The 19,548-nt window shown below is 36.8% G+C and overlaps 1 protein-coding gene across 4 annotated transcripts in view; it reads left to right on the top strand.

The window, feature by feature from the left end:
- CDK13 (cyclin dependent kinase 13) overlaps positions 1–19,548 on the top strand; it is a 123,964-nt gene that overhangs the window by 8,803 nt on the left and 95,613 nt on the right. For all 4 annotated transcript variants that reach the window (XM_043588521.1, XM_043588519.1, XM_043588520.1 and 1 more), the window contains exon 2: positions 17,970–18,629. In XM_043588521.1, the coding sequence (XP_043444456.1) occupies positions 17,970–18,629 (660 nt within the window). The remainder of the gene's footprint in view (positions 1–17,969; positions 18,630–19,548) is intronic.

The following is a 19,548-nucleotide window of genomic DNA, read 5'->3' as shown; positions in this document are numbered from 1 at the left end:
AATATCTAATAAGGCTGACTTTATTTTCATCTATTTATTGAGTGTTTTAGTTTCTTGATTTCTTCTCTTCGTTGTTTTTCTTATTAATTTGTAAGCTTTTTTGTGTATTAGGGGTGTTAACTTTCTGTGGCATAGCAACTATTTTTCATGGGTTTGTTTTTTGTTTTTTTTTTAACGTTGTTTATATAATGTTTTTTGTTTTTTTTTAAATTTTTTTTAACGTTTTATTTATTTTTGGGACAGAGAGAGACAGAGCATGAACGGGGGAGGGGCAGAGAGAGAGGGAGACACAGAATCAGAAACAGGCTCCAGGCTCTGAGCCATCAGCCCAGAGCCTGACGCGGGGCTCGAACTCACAGACCGCGAGATCGTGACCTGGCTGAAGTCGGACGCTTAACCGACTGCGCCACCCAGGCGCCCCTATAATGTTTTGTTTTAAGAAGTGCTATGCATCACGTATTCATGGTTTTTTTTTTAATATATGAAATTTATTGTCAAATTGGTTTCCATACAACACCCAGTGCTCATCCCAACAGGTGCCCTCCTCAATACCCATCACCCACCCTCCCCTCCCTCCCACCCCCCATGTATTCATGTGTTTTAAGTGACAGTTTCTCCAAGGCACCTAGGTCCAAAACTTCAGTAATACTTCACTTGCCTCTTGTTCTTCCCCAGTTCTAGTGAATTGCTTGTTCTGTTGGTCCTTTTGCAGTGGTCTTTAGTCTATCTATTCTTACTTTGGTTTTGAAATTCCTTACTTTATGCTTTTATTGTGGGGTTTGCTTGCTTTGGGTTTTTCCTCTTAGACACTTTCCTGTTTTCTGTGTTCAAATTAATCTTAAAATACCATTTTGATTCTGTCATGTTTCTCTGAAGCATACTTACCGAATCAAATTCTTGAACTGGGCATTTATGATTCCTTACCCCAGACCGACCCACACTACCTTTATTTATATATGCTGATCACAATGCAAGCTGGACTCTTTACTATGTTAAAAACATGGAATTGCAGGTGCCCTACACTTTAGTTTATGCCCTTCTCTCAACTGGCTAATCCTCCTTGTCCATTCTTCCAGCCATAGTTGAGGTGTCCTCTTCATTAATGTCATCTAGAAGTGACCTCTCACATCCAGGCTTGAATTAATTTGAGTTGTCCCCTCCCACCCAGGTATACTGGACATATTTCATTCATTCATTAAAAAAAGTCAGTTTTATTAAGGTATAACTTGCATACACTATAATTTCCCAATTTATGTATAAAATTAAATGCTTTTGACAAATAGATATACTTGTGTATCTTCTACCACAATCATGGTAAAGAACATTTCTATTACCCCAAAAACTTCCCTGTGCCCCTTTGTAGTTTGTCCCCTGTTCTGCATGTGGTCCTTGGCAACTGCTAATCTGCTTTTTGTCACATTAATTTTATCTTTCTTGAACTTCATATCAGTAGAATTATATGGTATGTAATCTTTGGTGTCTCCCATTCACTTAGCATACTTTTGAAATTCATTGTTGTTGATGTGCATTTGAGTGCTTTTTTTTTTTTTTTTTTAATTTTTTAATGTCTATTTATTTTTTGAGAGAGAGACAGAGACAGAGCATGAGCGGGAGAGGGGCAGAGAGAGAGGGAGACACCGAATCCCAAGCAGTCTCCAGGCTCCAGGCTCTGAGCTGTCAGCACAGAGCCCAATGTGGGGCTCGAACTCACAAACCGCAAGATGACCTGAGCTGAAGTTGGATGCTTAACCGACTGAGCCACCCAGGTGCCCCAGTGGTTTGTTTCTTTTTATTGCTTAGTAGTATTCCATTTACATCTACAGTCGGTGGATATACCATAATTTGTCCATTCACCCAGTTGATGAGCATTTAAGTTTCCAGTTTTTGGCTATTATGAACAAAGGTGCTGTGAACATTTGAATAGTTTTTTTCTGTTTGCATATCTCATGAATAAATTTGGAGTGGGATTGCTGTGTTGTATAGGAAGTGAGTTTTTGACTTTATAAGCAGTCTCTTTTCCAAAATGGTTGTACCATTTTTCATTCTAGTCAGTAATGTATGACCATTCTGGTAGCTTCAAATCCTGACTTGTTTTTATCAGTCTTTGTTCTTAGCTATTCTGATGGATGTGTAATGGTACATCATTGTGCTTTTATTTGCAATTCTGTAATGACTAATAATGTTAAGCATCTTTCCATATGCTTATTTGCTCTTCATATCTTTTGTGAAGTGTCTTAAAATGTTTTGTCCATATTTTTTATGAATTGGGCTATTCGCTTTATTGAATTGTGAGAGTTCTGTACATATTATCGATATATATAAGCTTTGTCAGTTTGTAAATGAGTATTCCTGTTCTGTGGCTTGCCTTTCCTTAACAGTAGTTTTGAAAAGCAGAATTTGATGAAATCTAATTTAGCAAATCTGAGTCTAACTTATGGTCACAAAGACTTTCTCTTTGGTTTTATAATGTACCACTTTAGTTTATCACAGGCTACCTTCATGTATAATATAATATTGCAAGAGTATGCTTCTATTTCCTCCTTCTCTTCTTATGTACTATTCCTGTCATATGTGTTATTTCTACAGAAGTATGACTTATGTACGTTATTTATAGACATGAAATTAAAAAAATGAGAAAAAAATTTATATCTAATATATACCTCTTTTTTTTTTTTTTTTTTTGAGAGAGAGGGTGCAAGTGAGTGAAGGGCAGAGAGAGAAAGAGGAAGAATCCCACGAGGGGCAGAGAGAAAGAGAGAAGCGGTGTTCACCTGGGACTTGTGTTTAACCCAAAGCAGGGCTGGCACTCGCCCGATGTGGGACTTGAACTCACAAACTGTGAGATAATGACCGGAGCCAAAGTCAGCTGCTTAATGACTGAGCCACGAAGCCACCCCTTAATGTACCTTTTGAAACACTTCTAATGCCTTTGTGTAGATCCAAGTTTTGAGGTAGTATTTTGCTGTAGTGAGAGAAATAGCTTTTAGCCTTTATTTTTTTTTTTTAAAGTAGGCTCCACACTGGGTATGGAGCCCAACGCAGAGCTTAAACTCTTAAACTCGTGACCCTGAGATCAAGACCTGAGCCGAGATCAAGATTCAGATGCTTAACCCAGACACCCCTTTCAGCATTTCTTACCAATGCCACTCTGCTGTCTTGTTTGTCTGAAAAAGTCTCTATTTTGAAAGATATTTTTGCTGGGTATGGAATTCTACATGGACTTTCCTTCCCTGCCCCCCCCCCCCCCTTTGTTACTTTAAGTTATTCCACTTCTGGCTTGGGTAGTTTGACAAGAATTTACATAATATTTTGTTTTTGCTTCAGTCACTGGATTGTAAGTCTCATGAGGTTCTTTTTTAATCTTACTGTCTCTTAAGCACCTACCACAGCACGTGATAGGAATTAGATACCTAACAAATGATGTTAAATTGGTTTGGATAAGAAAATATCCAGCACCTCAGAATTTGAAAAAAAAATCCTTTTAATATTAATAGAGTCTAATATTGATTTATGAATAAATTAATAATGGCTAGAGCTGGACCTATCAAAAGTATGTGCCTTTGTGCAAATCAAGTATTAAGCTTTCCCTCTACTTTTCTCACCATCTTTCCTTTTTCTCTCTTCAAAAACATATCTCAGGGCATGGTTCAGTGAAACATGAAGACAAACACAGTTTATGTGCTCAGTGGACTAGAACTTGTTTGCCTGAGCAAATCCGTAAAAAGTCAGTCATGTGTCTTTTATCTTCTTAACTTTTAGTGTTTCATAAGGAACATGAAAGGAAGTATACTTTTCAAATAAACACAAAACATTTCAGTTTTATATTAAATTTTTCTAGTTTTTAAAATAACATCTTTTTTGAGATATTATTCACCTACCATGCAATTTACTCTAATTTTAACTGATACAGACAGTGGCCTTTAGTATAGTCACAGAGTTGTGCAGCCATCACCACTAATTTTAGAACATTTTAATCACTCCAAAAAGAAACTCAGTGCCTGTGAGTAGTCAGTCTCCATTCTCACCTCCCCACATCTTTGGCAACTACCAATATACTTCTTATCTCTTTGGATTTGCCTATTTTGGACATTTCATATAAATGGTATCATATGATTCATGGTTTTTTATGACTGACTGCTTTCATTTGAGCTTAATGTTTTTAAGGTTCATCTATGTTGTAGCATGTGTCATCAGTATTTCATTTCTTTTTAGGGAAAAATAGTGTACCATTGTATGAATATACCACATTTTGTTGTCAGTTGATGGACATTTGGGTTGTTTTCAGTTTTTGGCTATTATGAATTATGCTTCTATGAACATTTGTGTTTAGTTTCTTGTTTTTGTTTGTGTTTAGTTTTTGCATGAGATTTTTGTTTGCATGAGGTATGTTTTTATTTCTTTTCTTCCTTTTTTTTTTAATGTTTGTTTATTTTTGAGAGAGAGAGAGAGAGAGAGAGAGAGAGCAAGCAGGGGAGGGGCAGAGAGGGAGACACAGAATCGGAGGCAGGCTCTAGGCTCTGAGCTGTCAGCACAGAGCCTGAACTCACAAACTCATGAACTGCAGGATCATGACCTGAGCTGAAGTCAGACACTTAACCGACTGAACTACCCATGTGCCCCTGTTTTATTTCTCTTGGATATATATATACCTAGGAGTGGAATTTCTGGGTCATGTGGTAATTCTGTTTAACATCTTAAGGAACGGCCAATCTCTTTTCCAAAGTGGCTGCATCATTTTTTATATTCCAACCAACTATATATGAGGGTTTCAATTTCTGCATATCCTTGACAATAGTTGTCTGTTTTTATTACATCTGTCCTGGTATCTCGTACTTTTGATTTGCATTTCTTTAGTGACTAATGATGTTGAACAGCTTTTCATATGTTTATTGGCCATTTGTATATCTTTTTGGGAGAAATGTTTATTCATATCCTTCACCTATTTTAAAATTGGGTTTTCTTCTTATTGTTGAATGTCTTGAATTCTTTATATATTCTAGGTACTAATATGACTGTGACATTTCTTCTAGAAAGAACTCTTGTATTCACGAGAGTTCATTTTAATTTAGTGCAAAATAATGGACTCTTCCTAGGTAACTTGTTTGTAACCGCTTAGGCCATTCTCACAGTGTAAACTTCGGACAAGTCACTTAGCTTTTGTGTCATTGTCTATGGACTCATAAGAAGAAAAAAAGAGAATTCCTAGGGTGAGGTGTTAACAGAACAACCAAAAGACTACTGTCTGGTTGGCAGACCTTCTACTTTGGGTTGATTGGGTAAATATCCACTGTAAAGGAAAAAGCAAGGACTAGAAATTATATAGATGTGGATTTAGGTACTAATTCTGTTGCTTTCATAGCAGAGCAATATCAAGCAATTCAATTTTTGAGCTCTGGTCTTTCTACTTTGTAAAATGGGAGGTATAATGCCTACCTAGTAAAAAAAAAGAAAAAGAAAACAACAAAACTGGAAACAACCCAAGTACGATGACTAGGAGCAATTAAATTGTGCTACAGATACATGATTTGCATTTTCCCCCCATTGTATCACTTTGTTGACATCCATTAATGCACATTAGTTTTTAATTTTGATGAAGTCCTGTTTATTTTTTCTTTTGTTGCTTGTGCTTTGATGTCATATCTAAGAAGTCTTTGCCTAATTGAACATCACAAAGATTTATTCCTATATTTTCTTGTAAGAGTTTTATAGTTTTAGCTTTTACATCTTGATCTTTGATCTATTTTGGATTAATTTTTGTGTATGGTGAGAGAAAGAAGTCCACCCTCATTCTATTGTGTGGAAAACCAGTGTGCCAGCACTATTTATTTAAAAGGCTACGTATTTTTTTCACCATTGAATTGTATTGGCACCCTTGTTGAAAATCCACTTACTATAAATGAGAGGGTTTATTTATGGACTGTCAGCTCTAGTCCTTTGATTTTACATGTCCATCTTTAGCCAGTACCATACAGTTTTGATTATTCTAATCTTGTAGTAGTTTTTGAAATCAGGAAGTGCTTGATTCTAATTTTGCAGTAATTTTTGAAATCAGGAAGTGTAAGTCCTTCAGCTTTGCTCTTTTACATTGCTTTGACCTTTCCCCCTCTTTTTTGGAGGAGGAGAGGGGTCCTTTGCACTTCCACATGAATTTTAGGTTTACCTGGCCAAAAGGCAGCTTGGATTTTCATAGGGATTGCACTGAATCTGGAGATCAATTTGAGAGTATTGCCATCTTAATGGTAAGTCATAAAATATATGAGTATGGAATGTCTTTGCATTTATTTATGTTCCCTCAATATTTTCAGTGGTATGTTGAAGTTTTCAGGGAATAATCCTTGAACTTTTTTTTTGTTAGATTTATTCCTAAGTATACTTTTTCAGTGTAATGGGAGTTGTTTTTGTAATTTCATTTAATTGTTCATTGCTAGTGTCTGGAACTACAATAGATTTTTCTACATTGATCATGTATCCTGTCATCTTGCTTGCTTATTAGTTCTAATAGTTTTTAGTAGATTTCTTAGGATTTTCTGTATACAAGATTATGTCATTTGCAAATGGATACAGTCTGGATTCCTTTTACTTATTTTTTCTTGCTCAGTTGCAATGGCTAGAATCTCAAGTACAATGTTCTGTGGGTTTTTTTTTAATTTATTTTTTTAATGTTAATTTATTCTTGAGACGGAGACAGAGTGTGAGCGGGGGAGGGGCAGAGAGAGAGGGAGACACAGAATCTGCAACGGGCTCCAGGCTCTGAGCTGTCAGCACAGAGCCCGATGTGGGGCTTGAACCCACGAAACGTGAGATCATGACCTGAGCTGAAGTCGGACGCTTAACCGACTGAGTCACCCAGGCGCTCCTCAAGTACAATGTTTATTAGAAGTGGTAAATCCCTGTGTTGATCCTGATGATCCTATAGGAAAAGCATTTTAGTCTTTTTCCACAAAATGATGTTAGCTATGAATTTTTCATAAATCCTACTTTTATTTTTTGGTTAAAGTTGTTTCCCTTGGGGTCTAATTTTTGGTGTCAGGAAAATTCTAGATGCCTTGCTTGACCCTTACATATGAGCCTGTGTAATTATTTATTACTCTTACAGAGTCCAGGAAAAGAGGAAAATCTCCTATTTTGTAGCACGTATGTAATGATAATGATTAGCTATATTGGTTTCCTACAGGAACATTTGAAAAATGTTTTATTGTTAAAAATATATGCATTAATGTTCATAGTATTTTCTTTAATTAGTGTTACTTAAGTAGTCATGATTTTCTAAATTTAATTTTTTAAGGTTAAGAGGTGGTGTACTGTAGTAAGAATAATTTGTGCAGCCTTTTTTATTTTTATTAAAGAAAGTGACAAGTTTTCTTTATAGCATAGATTTTGGTTTGTTGTAATTTCTGGTGCTATTCATCTTTAAACTTTTCTGTTGGTGTTTGTGTATTCTTTTGATGAGTTTTGAATACTTACTGTTTTTTAAGTAATCTCTTTGCCCTGTGTGAGACTTGTCCTCACGACCCCGAGATCAAGAGTTGCGTGCTCTACCAACTGAGCCAGCAAGGCACCACTGTTGGTGTTTATTTTCATTAAAATTTTTTTAAAAATTTATTTTTACTAACAAAAGTGGGTTTATTCGAGAGTAACAGTAGCAGTCAAGGGCATACAAGCTACCACAGAACCATGGGCAAGATCTATGAGTATTTATTTTTAAACTTTTCTGTACTTTTCAGTTTTCTACAGTGAAATTGTGTTACCTTTTTTAAAAACCCATACTGTTTGTATTTAAAACTTACATATGAGGGGTGCATGGGTGGCTCAGTCCGCTAAGTGTCTGACTTTTGGTTTTCGGCTCAGGTCATGATCTCACCTGGGTTTGAGCCCCACATCAGGCTCTGCACTGACAGCATGGAGCCTGCTTGGGATTCTCTCTCTCCCCCTCTCTCTGCACCTTCCCTTGCTTGCTTGCTCTCTTTCTCAGAATAAATAAATAAACATTAAAAAAAAAATCTTATATATGAGATACTTGAAAACAATACAGAAGAATATACAGCAAGATGTGAAAGCTACCCTTGATGTCCTTTTTGTTCCTGTTCCTTTTAAAATGTATAACTCTGTACGTAGTTGGTGTATATGTTTTTTCTGTATATATACTTTCATACAAACATGTGTACATGTAAACATTAAGAATGTGACTATGCCATAAATTTTTATTTACTTTTTTTTTTTAGCAGTAGTATTTGAAGATCTTTCCAAATTGGCTACATAGAATTCCATACTGAAATGTTTCAAGTTTTATTTACCTATCAGTTGTTGGGCACTGTTTTTTCATTTTTTCTGTATTATAGTCAGCCCTTTAAAGAGTATCTGTGTAATAACTTTTTGACACATATGGAAATGTTTTTGTAGGATATGTTCTCCTAAGTGAAATTGCAGATCAAAAGCATTTGATAGATATTATCAAACTGCCTTTTAAAAAGGCTGAGTAATTTTATATTCCTGCTGATAATTTATGTGACTGACCATTTCTGTGCATTTTCATAGATTATATTTTCAGAATTCCAATTTTTGACATTCTGATGGATGCAAATTAATTACCATTGCTTTATTTTGCCTTTTCTGGTTATGAGAGAGAAGAGAGCATTTAAATTTCTTTACTGGCCGTTTGCATTTCTTCTGTGATTACATATTTTTCTAATCAAGAAGAGACTCTAGTTATTAAAAATAAGGAATGAATATAGTTTTACAACAGAAAAACTAGTTTTGTTCATTAAATCCCTATGGGATAATGGATATAAAATGGTTGGTTGTTAATAAAATGATAAATTCATCTCACTGTTTATATGAAGAAGCTAATTAGCTAAGTGTTATTCTGTCTCTTAAATCTTTTTAGTTTAAGTAGAATTTCATCAGTGGACCTTTGCCTGTTAGTTAGCTGGGTATCAGTTATACAAAGTTAGCATTTATGGGCAGTTAGAGAACAGATGATAAACATGTGCTTTGCTCTTTTATTCATCAATTCAATAAATATCTTTTGATTCCTTATTACATACCAGACACAGTTCTAGGCACTGGGATGGAGTAATAAACAAGACAGTGGTGGAAGGGGGGAGGGAACATGATGTGCTTATTTATTTTTCTGAGGAGAGGCTCACTGTGGTGTTGATAAATATATGGAGCCCTGAATGACAAGAAAGAGCAACTATGTGATGATCTAAGTATCCCAGAAAGAGAAAACAGTATTTCCAAGGTACCAGGAAGAAGCATAACTTTGAAGAATCATAAAAGAGACTAGTGACTGCGACCTAGTGAGGAAAGGAGAGTGTAATGAAGATGAGAGGCAGTTTGGGTCTTGTGGATCACAACAAAGATTTTTATTTTAATTTTAAATGCAGTGAGAAGCCATTGGAGAGTTTTAGGCAAAGGTGTGGCATAATCCAGTTTATATTTTTGATAGACATAGAATACAAGGCAGTATGTCACAAGTATTATTCAGCAAATGGGGAGGTTACAGAGTTGGGACTTTAACTTGATCCATAAAGGCAAGTAAGAAATAAATGGAGGGGAAGGATGTAGTTTGATGTGGTAGCAATAAAGAACGCCTGGCTTTCAATTGGAAGACTTGGTATTCAGTATTGACTCTACTTCTTTATAGCTCTTGGCCTCTACATAAAATTTTTAACTCTCTTCTAAGTTTCTCTCATCTTTCTGTGTACTTTGGTTGCTGTGAAGAGCAAGTCAGACGAAAAGTGTTTATAAAAGTGTTTTGTAAACTGAGACATGCAATATGGTATGTTTGTTTACTCAGGAAAAGACTTATCATCTGTGTGATATTATGCTAAGGACTGTGGAGTGATTAAAAAAAATGAATTATACCTGGTTGCTGCTGCTCAAAGAGGATATAGTCTAGTAGACAATGTGGTAAATACCTAAAATACAAAGTTAAGAATGGTAAACATCTTAAAAAAGATGCAGATAAAGCCCTATGGGGAGTTCAAAGAAAGAAGAGCTTTCTTCTTTCTTGGAGTTGGCGGTAAGGCTTTCAGAGTAAGAACTCTTGAATGAGGCCTTGTAGGACTTGAGTAGAATATGGAGGGGAAGAGAATAGTCTCAGTAGGTGAGTCTGTGAGTAAAGGCATGGCAATATTAGGCAGATTCAGGATGTGATAAGGAAAGGTAGTTTAGAATTAGATCATGCAGCACCTTAATATTAGGATAAGGAAGATGAATTCCATTCAATAGGAATATTCTCAGCAGGTGCTTAATTCTGCAAATATTTATTGACTATCTGCCATTGCCACATTGGTGCTAGTTTGGGCTATGAAGATACAGTTGATCTCAGTCTATTTGTGGAAGACAAATTATCTGTTATTCTAATTCTAATGAGGCAGGATCATAGGACAAGGAACATCTCCAGCTCTCTGGCATAATGAGGGAAGGCTTTATAGAGGTGTAGTAGACCTTTTGTTATGATATGAGGTATCTTTGTACTTAGCAGGTACCAGAGATGAAGAGAGGAATATAAGAAAGGCATTCTGTGTTTTGGGATGGCTGGACGAGGTCTTTGTATGCAGTGCAAGGTTGTCTAGAGCTTTGTTACAGGGGTAACTGGAAGATTCGGGTGGTGGTATGGAGACTAAATTGGAAAGGATAGAGATTTGAGGTGAGGAGTCTGGAAAGGAGACTGTTAGACTGGGCGAAGTGAGAGGTGATGTAGGACCAAATGAGAAATAGTAGCTATGGGACAAAGAGCCTAGACAACTAGAGAGATGCTTAAGATGTACAATTGGCAGGACTTGCAGATCAGTTGGATATGGGAGAAGAGAGGAAAAGGACCATATGGAATATAGAATGATTTCTGGATCTTTGCTGTTTCAGAATTTCAGAATCTGCTATTGCCTGAGAAGAAAAGGGGTGGATTTGGAGAGGACTTAATAGTTTTATCTGTATTGTGTTGAAGGTTCTTGTAGGTTAGTTGGAAGTGGGAAGAAGGTCATCACAGATGTTGATATTCCTCCCCCACCCCAAAGATAGGTCATTGTTCACCCTAGTAATTAATTTCAGTGAGGATACAAGCCAAATTATAGGGGTTTGAGGGGTGTATGTATGTAGAGAATTTGGTTGTAATTGGAAGCAGAGAAAAAGATAAAATACAAAAATACCATTGTTTGTTTTTTCTTATATGTATGTATTTATGTACGTATTTTTCTTGTTTGTTTTTAAAGACTTTAAAGATGAATTATTTAATCCTTGAAATAGTAAATGGACAGCAAAGGGTTGAAATCACAAATAGTGGAATAGTCATGGAGGAGCCTAGAATAGTGCATCTCAAACTTTAGTGAGGATCTTGTTAAAATGCAGACTCTGAATCGGAAGGTCTGGGTTGGGGCTTGAGATACAGCATTTCTGACAAACTCCCAGATGAGGCTAATGCTGCTGGTTTGTGGCCCATACTCTTTGAAGTAAGATCTAGAGAGTATGGCATCGATAGCATTATAGAAGAGTTAGTCTTGGATAGGAAGAAGAACACCTCTATTCTGAGATCAGGTAAAATGTGAGGTAGATGGAGATACAGATTAAGCTTGTAGGTGGGAGCTATGCCTGATAATTTTTTTTATTTCTGCAAAATAGAAGTCAAACAATGTTAAGAAAAGACTTTGGAGTGGTGTTAACTTGAAGACAGAAAGGTTTGGAATAAATTGTGAAGGTTTGGAATAGCTACTAAAAAGAGAAGGGAAATGAGTGAATTTGGAGCATTTAACATTCACTGAACAGTGAGGATTTGTTTGGTGATGGTGTCTGTAGAAATAATTGGAGTAGGGAGAGACTATATATGAAGATTTTTGAGATGATAAGGTACTCTCAGGGGAGATAATGAGGTCTGAAATAGAAAAGTGGCCTTGAGAATACAGAGGGGAGGATGTGGTAGGCTACATAATGGCCCACCCAAAGGTGTCCATGTGAACCTGTGAGTATACTTCCTTACACGGCCAAAGGGACTTTGCAGATGAGGTTAAAATGAACATCTTGAGATGGAGAGATTATCCTGGACTGTACACGTGGGTCCTCTGTAATCACAAGGGTCTTTATAAAAGGAAGCAGGAGGGTCAGCAGAGTCAGAAAAGGCCATGTGAGGACAGAAACAGCAGAAGAGGAAATGTGATAAAGGAAGCAGAGGTCAGATTGTTGGAGGACCAAGAGCCAAGGAATGGACAGCCTTAAGAAGCTAGAAAAGGCAAGGAAACAGATTTTCCCAAGAGACTGCAAAAGGAACAAAGCCCTGGTGATGTGCTGATTTTTACCCAGTAAGACTGATTTTGGAATTTCAACCTTCAGGTACTGTAAGATAATAAATTTGTGTGGTTAAGCCACTAAATCTGGTAATTTGTTATAGCCACAATAGGAAACATGCATAGAAGTGTGGATGTAAAGGAATGTAGAGTTAGAACTGATAAAGTGAGGCAGTTGATGAGATGTGCTGTGGGCATCAGGAAACTGGGAAGATTTCTAGCCTGGATAAATGGGTGGAAGAGTGGTGAAATTAAAATTATAGGAGGAGATATTAGAGGAAGGTATTCACTTTGCATTAAGTATAGATTAGTTAGGGTAAAGGAAGATCTGAAACAGGAAGACGGATTTAAGAGGCTGCCCTAGTATTGTTAATAGTTACTTGAAAAAAAATGAGAAAAAGTTAATCGAGCTGTTCCAATACCAATACATGACAAATTACATAGGAATATTTAAAATTTTGACTGAGAAGGTAACAAAAGGGATGATTGAGAAAGGCAGGTTTTTGACTACTTCAGGTACTGTTTTTCATTTTAAGAAGGCATTTTTTTACTAGTTTTATTAAGATATAATTGAGAAAATTATGTATTTAAAGTGTCATTGTGATGATTCGCTATGTGTATATATTGGGAAAGGATTCTCATATCATAATCAGGTTATGTAATACATCCATCACCTCATAGATTTAATTTTTTTGGTTAGGGTTCTCTAAGTTAATTTCAGTTATACAATATTATCAACGGTAGTCACCACGTTACACATTAGATCCTCAAACCTTATTAATCTTGTAACTGAAAGTTTTTATTATGTTGAGGTGCGTTCCTTCTATACTGTTTGTTTAGTTTTTATCATGCAAAGTTGTTGAATTTTGTCAAATGCTTTTTCTGCATCTGCTGAGATGATCCTGTGATTTTTATTCTTCATTTTGTTGATGTGGTATGTCACATTTATGGATTAGCATATGTTGGACCGTCCTTGCATGGGAAGCATTGTTATATCTTTTTTGGGAGGGTAATCAAGTTTTTGAAATGCGTATAGCTGCTATTAGAATGTGAAATAAACAGGGTAGAAAAATTAAGCTAAAAAATGTTGAGAATAGTGGCTAATGTATCAGACATGAGCATGTATAGAACATTTCTATCATTTTAGAAACTTCTTTTGGATAGTGGTTATATAATGTTTTATATAATGAGGAACTAGATATTATTATAGTAAAAATTTTAAGAGTTAGTGTTAGCATACCTGGACTCTTGGAGAGATTGTGTGATATAGTTGAGTGAATACTACACCATGCTCTTTCTCTAAGGAACACTAACCTAATTCACAATGAGCACTAACCAGTTGAGTTTCAGGATGTCAAGCTTTGATTCTGGTTCTGCTTTGTGTTGTATGAATTTGCAAGCCTTAGAAACATGGAAAGTTTTCTCAACTTCTTAAAGAGATACTACCGTCTCTCAAAAACATTAAAAAGAGACAAGAAACAGCTAATATGTATTCACTGCATGGAGATATTAGAAAAAAACATTTTTAAAAAGAAGAAAAATCGGGGCTCCTGGGTGGCTCAGTCCGTTAAGTTTCCGAATTCGGGTCAGGTCATGATCTCGTGGTCCGTGAGTTCTAGCCCCGCGTCGGGCTCTGTGCTGACTGCTCGGAGCCTGGAGCCTGTTTCAAATTCTGTGTCTCCCTCTCTCTCTGACCCTTCCCTGTTCATGCTCTGTCTCTCTCTGTCCCAAAAATAAATGAACGTTAAAAAAAAAAAATAAAAAAAAATGAATGAACATAAAAAAAATTAAAAAAAAAAAAGAAGAAGAAAAATCTTATCTTTAAAGAAAGACTTGCTATCTACCATCCATTTTGTTCTTTTGGTTAAGATACCATGATATCGTTCATTCTGTAGTCTTGAAGATGCACTTCTCTCTTACCCTCGTAACTTTGTATGGCTGAAGTATTAGATCATTTGTAAAAATGACTTAAACTTGAATTTTGTGTTTATATTTATTTTTTTTTTTTAATTTTTTTTTCCAACGTTTTATTTATTTTTGGGACAGAGAGAGACAGAGCATGAACAGGGGAGGGGTAGAGAGAGAGGGAGACACAGAATCGGAAACAGGCTCCAGGCTCTGAGCCATCAGCCCAGAGCCCGACGCGGGGCTCGAACTCACGGACCGCGAGATCGTGACCTGGCTGAAGTCGGACGCTTAACCGACTGCGCCACCCAGGCGCCCCTGTGTTTATATTTAATTTTAGGTTTCCAAACCATGTTTGTTTCAGACCGTAAGCACTGAGAGAATGCATGTTTCCTAGGACATGAAGTTAAAAGGTTAAGGAACTTATGGGGCACCTGGGTGGCTCAGTCGGTATGATTTTGGCCCAGGTCGTGATCTTACCTTTTGTGAGATGGAGCCCCATGTCGGATTCTGTGCTGTGATAGCACAGAGCCTGCTTGGAATTTTCTCTGTCCCTCTCTGTTTGCCCCTCTCCAGCTTGAACTCATGCAGTCTGTCTGTCTGTCTCTCTTTTTCAAAATAAGTAAATAAACATTTTTTTAAGTTAAAAAATGAAAAGTTAAATTTTTGAAGAGAAATAGAAGAATTAGAGAGGAATGGAGGGTATGTCCAGAAGAATTTAATTGATACAGAGATCAAAACATATAAAAACCTCATTTCTAAAATAACCCTTTTATTTTTTACTTTAAAAAAAAAATGTTTATTTTTGAGAGAGACCATGCACAAGCAAGGAAGGGGTAGAGAGAGGGATATAGCAGTGAGCTGGATGGGAGCTCGAACTCCCAAATCTTGAGATCACGACCTGAGTCCAAGTGGGATGCTCAACCAACTGAGACACCCAGGCACCTCCAATATATCCCTTTTATAGACCAGAAATTTTTAAGTCTTTGCTGATAATGCTTCTCCAGATTCTATCCAGAAAAGAATAATTTAATAGGCCACGGGAATTAATTGTATTAGGGTTTTACGTAATATCTTTGTCTCTCTTTTCTTAGGTAAAACTTAGTCATAAATCTCTCAGTTAAATATAATTTATGTGTCTGTATGAAATTGATGATCTGAATCTTGCTAGTGTAGGAAAGTTAATTTGAGGAAAGTTCTATACTGTTACCTCTGATGAAATGATAGTCTCTTTGCTCTCTCCTGCTGTGTACCTTTCTGTTGCTTTAGAAGCATGGCATATGAGACTTGTTTTGAGGCCCAAGAGTTTAAAGGGAAAAGACATAAAAAATGTGGCTGAGTGTTTCATATTATGACACTGTTGGTTCCTGTATTAAAGTTATCTGAGATAGTTACCACTTTATATTTAGCAAAACAATTCCTCTCATTTCCGTAAATAGTTGTAAGCTTATTGGTGATTTTAATGATTGGTGTATATGAATATTTAATGATAAGCAAGTGTTAGATTTAAGTATTTTCTAAACTGTGTTCCCATTAATCTAAAATAGTGTTGCATAAATACTTTATATAAAATATTGGGTTTGTATGAAACACAAGCTCAATGTTGAACAGCAATTGGCCCTCAGTACATTTTGAAATGTTTTTGAAAGAGGGAGGGAGAAGTTTAATTTGTATTTGAGTTTATCCTAAACCTAATCATCATTTTATTTTCATATTAGAATTATAGAATGTTTCTAAATGTTTTCCTCCATACTTTACTAACATCAGATATAAACAGAATTTCCAGTCCTTTCTTTTCTCTCTGCCCTATTTTAATTATGGGTTCTTAGGAGTTTCTTTGCTTTATTTACTGTCTCCCCATAGCTTCTACAAAATTTCAGCAAGAGTTCTCTCCTTCACAGTGTGTTAATTTTTTTTATTGTGTTAACCTAGCTACTTTTCAGTCAGAAGGTCTGGATTTAAAACCTGGCATACAAGGTAGATCAGGCAAGGTTCTGAAAGGAAACTGAATGCAACTGAGATGGTGCAAGAGACTTTCATGAAGGATTGCAGATAAAGGGGTGGATTAAGGGAACCCACAAGGGATGTTCCTGTAGTTACAGAGGGAAGCAAGGAAAATACAGTGTTTTTAGAGCCTGATGAGAGCTGTGGAGAGGGTGATAAGGGGACACAGCTTCTGTCAGAAAATGTGACCAAAAGGGAGGATGCTGGGAAGAAATAATCCGGCCTTCTCTGCCTTCTGATCTGCCAGTGACAGCCCTGAAACTCAGAAGGTGCATTTGTTGAGGTTAGCCTCCTTTGGCACAGAGTTGGATAGAAGAGTATTGGAGGAATAGGGTAGTGACAGTAAGTAATAACCAGTACAACTACTGATGAGTATGGGATTGATTTTAGGTAACATAATATTTTAGATTACATTTCTAACCTGTAAACTGTAGATACTTCACTAGGATTGATGTGAGCATTAAAATGAGACCTGGTAAACATGTCAGAGTACTATCATAGTGCCTTTGTCTTGTAGATACTTGTTTTTAGTTTTGATAAGGTGAGGATTTGAAAACTTCAGCTTCCTTTCACATGGTGCTGTGCTGCATTTGTTTTATAGGAATTTTGGTTGTCACTGTATTTTAAATATATATGATAGTTTTTATATTTTCCAGCATTTTTTGAGAAGTGAATTGCAGTCATTATTGAGTAGTTACCAAGATTTAGAGACTGCTTTTACTTATTGCCCAATGACAGGCATTGTCTTTTTCACTCTTGCTGTAGACAGAGCACTACCGACTACTGAATTTGTGGGGTGAGGAAGCTTTACAGATGTAGAGATTAGACTTTGGTGAAAGATTGGTCAGACTTCACCCTGCTACTGCTACCATTGGTGTACCCTTGTTGTGTACTTCTCTTTTCTTTCTTTCTTTTTTTTTTTTTTTTTTTAAAGCAGGAGGCTCCCAGGGGCCTCAGAAAGACCTTTTTTTTTTTTTTTTTTTTAATGTTTTAAAATGTTTATTTAATTAGAGAGAGAAAGAGTAAGCATGAGGCGGGGGGGCAGAGAGAGACAGAATCTGAAGCAGACTCCAGGTTCCAGGCTGTGAGCTGTCAACACAGAGCCCAACACGGGGTCCAACTCACGAACCTGAAATCACGACCTGATCTGAAGTTGAACGCTCAACCGACTGAGCCATCCAGGCACCCCTGTACTTCTCTTTCCTTTTCTTTTCTTTCTTTTAATTATTTTCTAATCTTTATTTATTTTTGAGAGACAGAGTGTGAGCAGGGGAGGAGCAGAGAGAGAGGGAGACACAATCTGAAGCAGGCTCCAGGCCCCAAGCTGTCAGCCACAGCCCGACTCGGGGCTTAAACTCATGAACTGTGAGATCATGACCTGAGCTGAAGTCGGATGCTCAACCAGCTGAACCACCCAGGCGCCCCTGTACTTCTCTTTTCTAAAGACAGCAGTGATGCTTCATCACACTTTTGTTCCTAATCCTTAGAGTATTTCTTCTACCAGAGATCTGCTTTCATCCAGTCTCACCTTTGAGCATTCATAGGCTAGACCAGGATGAAGACAGTCTATTTTCAGGAAAATTTTAGCTACCAGATAGATAATAATCTGCTTAAAAGCATTTTCTGTCTTTTAAAAAAGTCTCCCCCCAAAAAACTGTATTATGATTTTGAAATTTAATAAATTTCTATTTTATGTAACAGGGTTGAGTTAGTAGTTTTTGTAAATTTCAGACTGAACTTTTCTGAATTCCTGACTAAATCTTCATTATTTTCCACCAGACGTTCTGCCAAATCCCGAAGCAGAAGCCCATATTCCTCTAGGCATTCAAGATCTCGTAGCAGGCACAGGTTGTCTCGATCCAGAAGCCGTCACTCTAGCATTTCTCCTAGCACACTAACTCTGAAGAGTAGCCTGGCAGCCGAGTTGAACAAGAATAAAAAAGCACGGGCTGCAGAGGCAGCAAGAGCTGCAGAAGCCGCGAAAGCTGCAGAAGCAGCTAAGGCTGCTGAGGCTGCTGCCAAAGCTGCCAAAGCCTCTAACACTTCTACACCTACGAAGGGGAGCACGGAGACGGGTGCCGGTGCATCTCAAACAAACCATGTGAAGGATGTGAAGAAACTGAAAACAGAACACGCACCTTCTCCGTCAAGTGGTGGGACTTTAAAAAACGACAAGGCAAAAACAAAGCCACCTCTTCAGGTAACCAAGGTGGACAATAATTTGATTGTAGATAAAGCCGCCAAGAAAGCAGTTGTAGTTGGGAAGGAGAGTAAATCTGCTGCTACAAAGGACGAACCAGTATCTCTTAAAGAGAAAACCAAACCACTTACACCAAGTTTAGGAGCCAAGGAGAAGGAGCAACATGTGGCTTTAGTGACCTCTACGTTACCACCATTACCTTTGCCTCCCATGCTGCCTGAAGATAAAGATGCCGATAGGTAAGTGCAAAAAAGTTTTGTCACTAACAGTTTATTTTTATTATTTTGAAATTATTTTTTACTGTTTATTTTTGAGAGAGAGAGAGAGAGAGAGAGAAAGAGCGAATGAGCGTGGGGGAGGGGTAAAGAGAGAGGGGATGGGGGAGACACAGAATGTGAAGCATTCTGTCAGCACAGAACCAGCCTCGGGGCTCCAGCTCTCGAGCTGCAAGTTAATGACCTGAGCCGAAGTCAGAGGCTTAACTGACTGAGCCACCTAGGTGCCCTTATCACTAACAGTTTAAAAAAAGAAATGTAAGTTTGGAGTGAGAAATTACCTGAAATGCCCTCCCCCCCCCATAAAAAGGTTATAAAAAAATCATAAGTAAATTATCTTTATTATTATTTTCATTTTAAAATGAAGCACACTGCTTGTAAGATGACAAAATATAGGTTATGCTAAGAATTCCAGGAAAAATTTGCTGTTAGCTTCGGAATACAATGTATATTTCTGATTGAGTTTGGGAATTAGAGATGCTAGTACTGTGTTTTCTTTGATTTAATATTCCTTAAATGACAGTATCAGAAACAGGACATTTATGAGAGACTCTGTCCTGGGTGATTAAAGCAGGTATATTCGTTATTTCTAGGTTTCTTCTGTGGCCTTATACATTTATCACTCTGGGTAGCTTTATGAATTTATTATTTTTTAGACTTTTCTTGACCCTTTTAATTTTTTGCAATTGGAGATTCATTATGTATTACAGAAAACTCAATGTGGTTTTGCTTTCCTTTAACATGTTTACAGATTCTTTTATGAATATTGGGGGTATGACTTTTTTTTGAAACATTTTATTTTTTAGAGGATTAAGATAAGAGTGTCTGTAAAGTAAATGTGGTTCTAAGAATATTTCTGAAACATATGCTAGGATAGAAGCAT

Source organism: Prionailurus bengalensis, chromosome A2, assembly GCF_016509475.1.
Source record: "Prionailurus bengalensis isolate Pbe53 chromosome A2, Fcat_Pben_1.1_paternal_pri, whole genome shotgun sequence".
In the NCBI taxonomy this organism is placed as follows: domain Eukaryota; kingdom Metazoa; phylum Chordata; class Mammalia; order Carnivora; family Felidae; genus Prionailurus; species Prionailurus bengalensis.
Note: the sequence above shows the minus strand (reverse complement) of the source record. Positions and strands in the feature narration are given on the sequence as shown.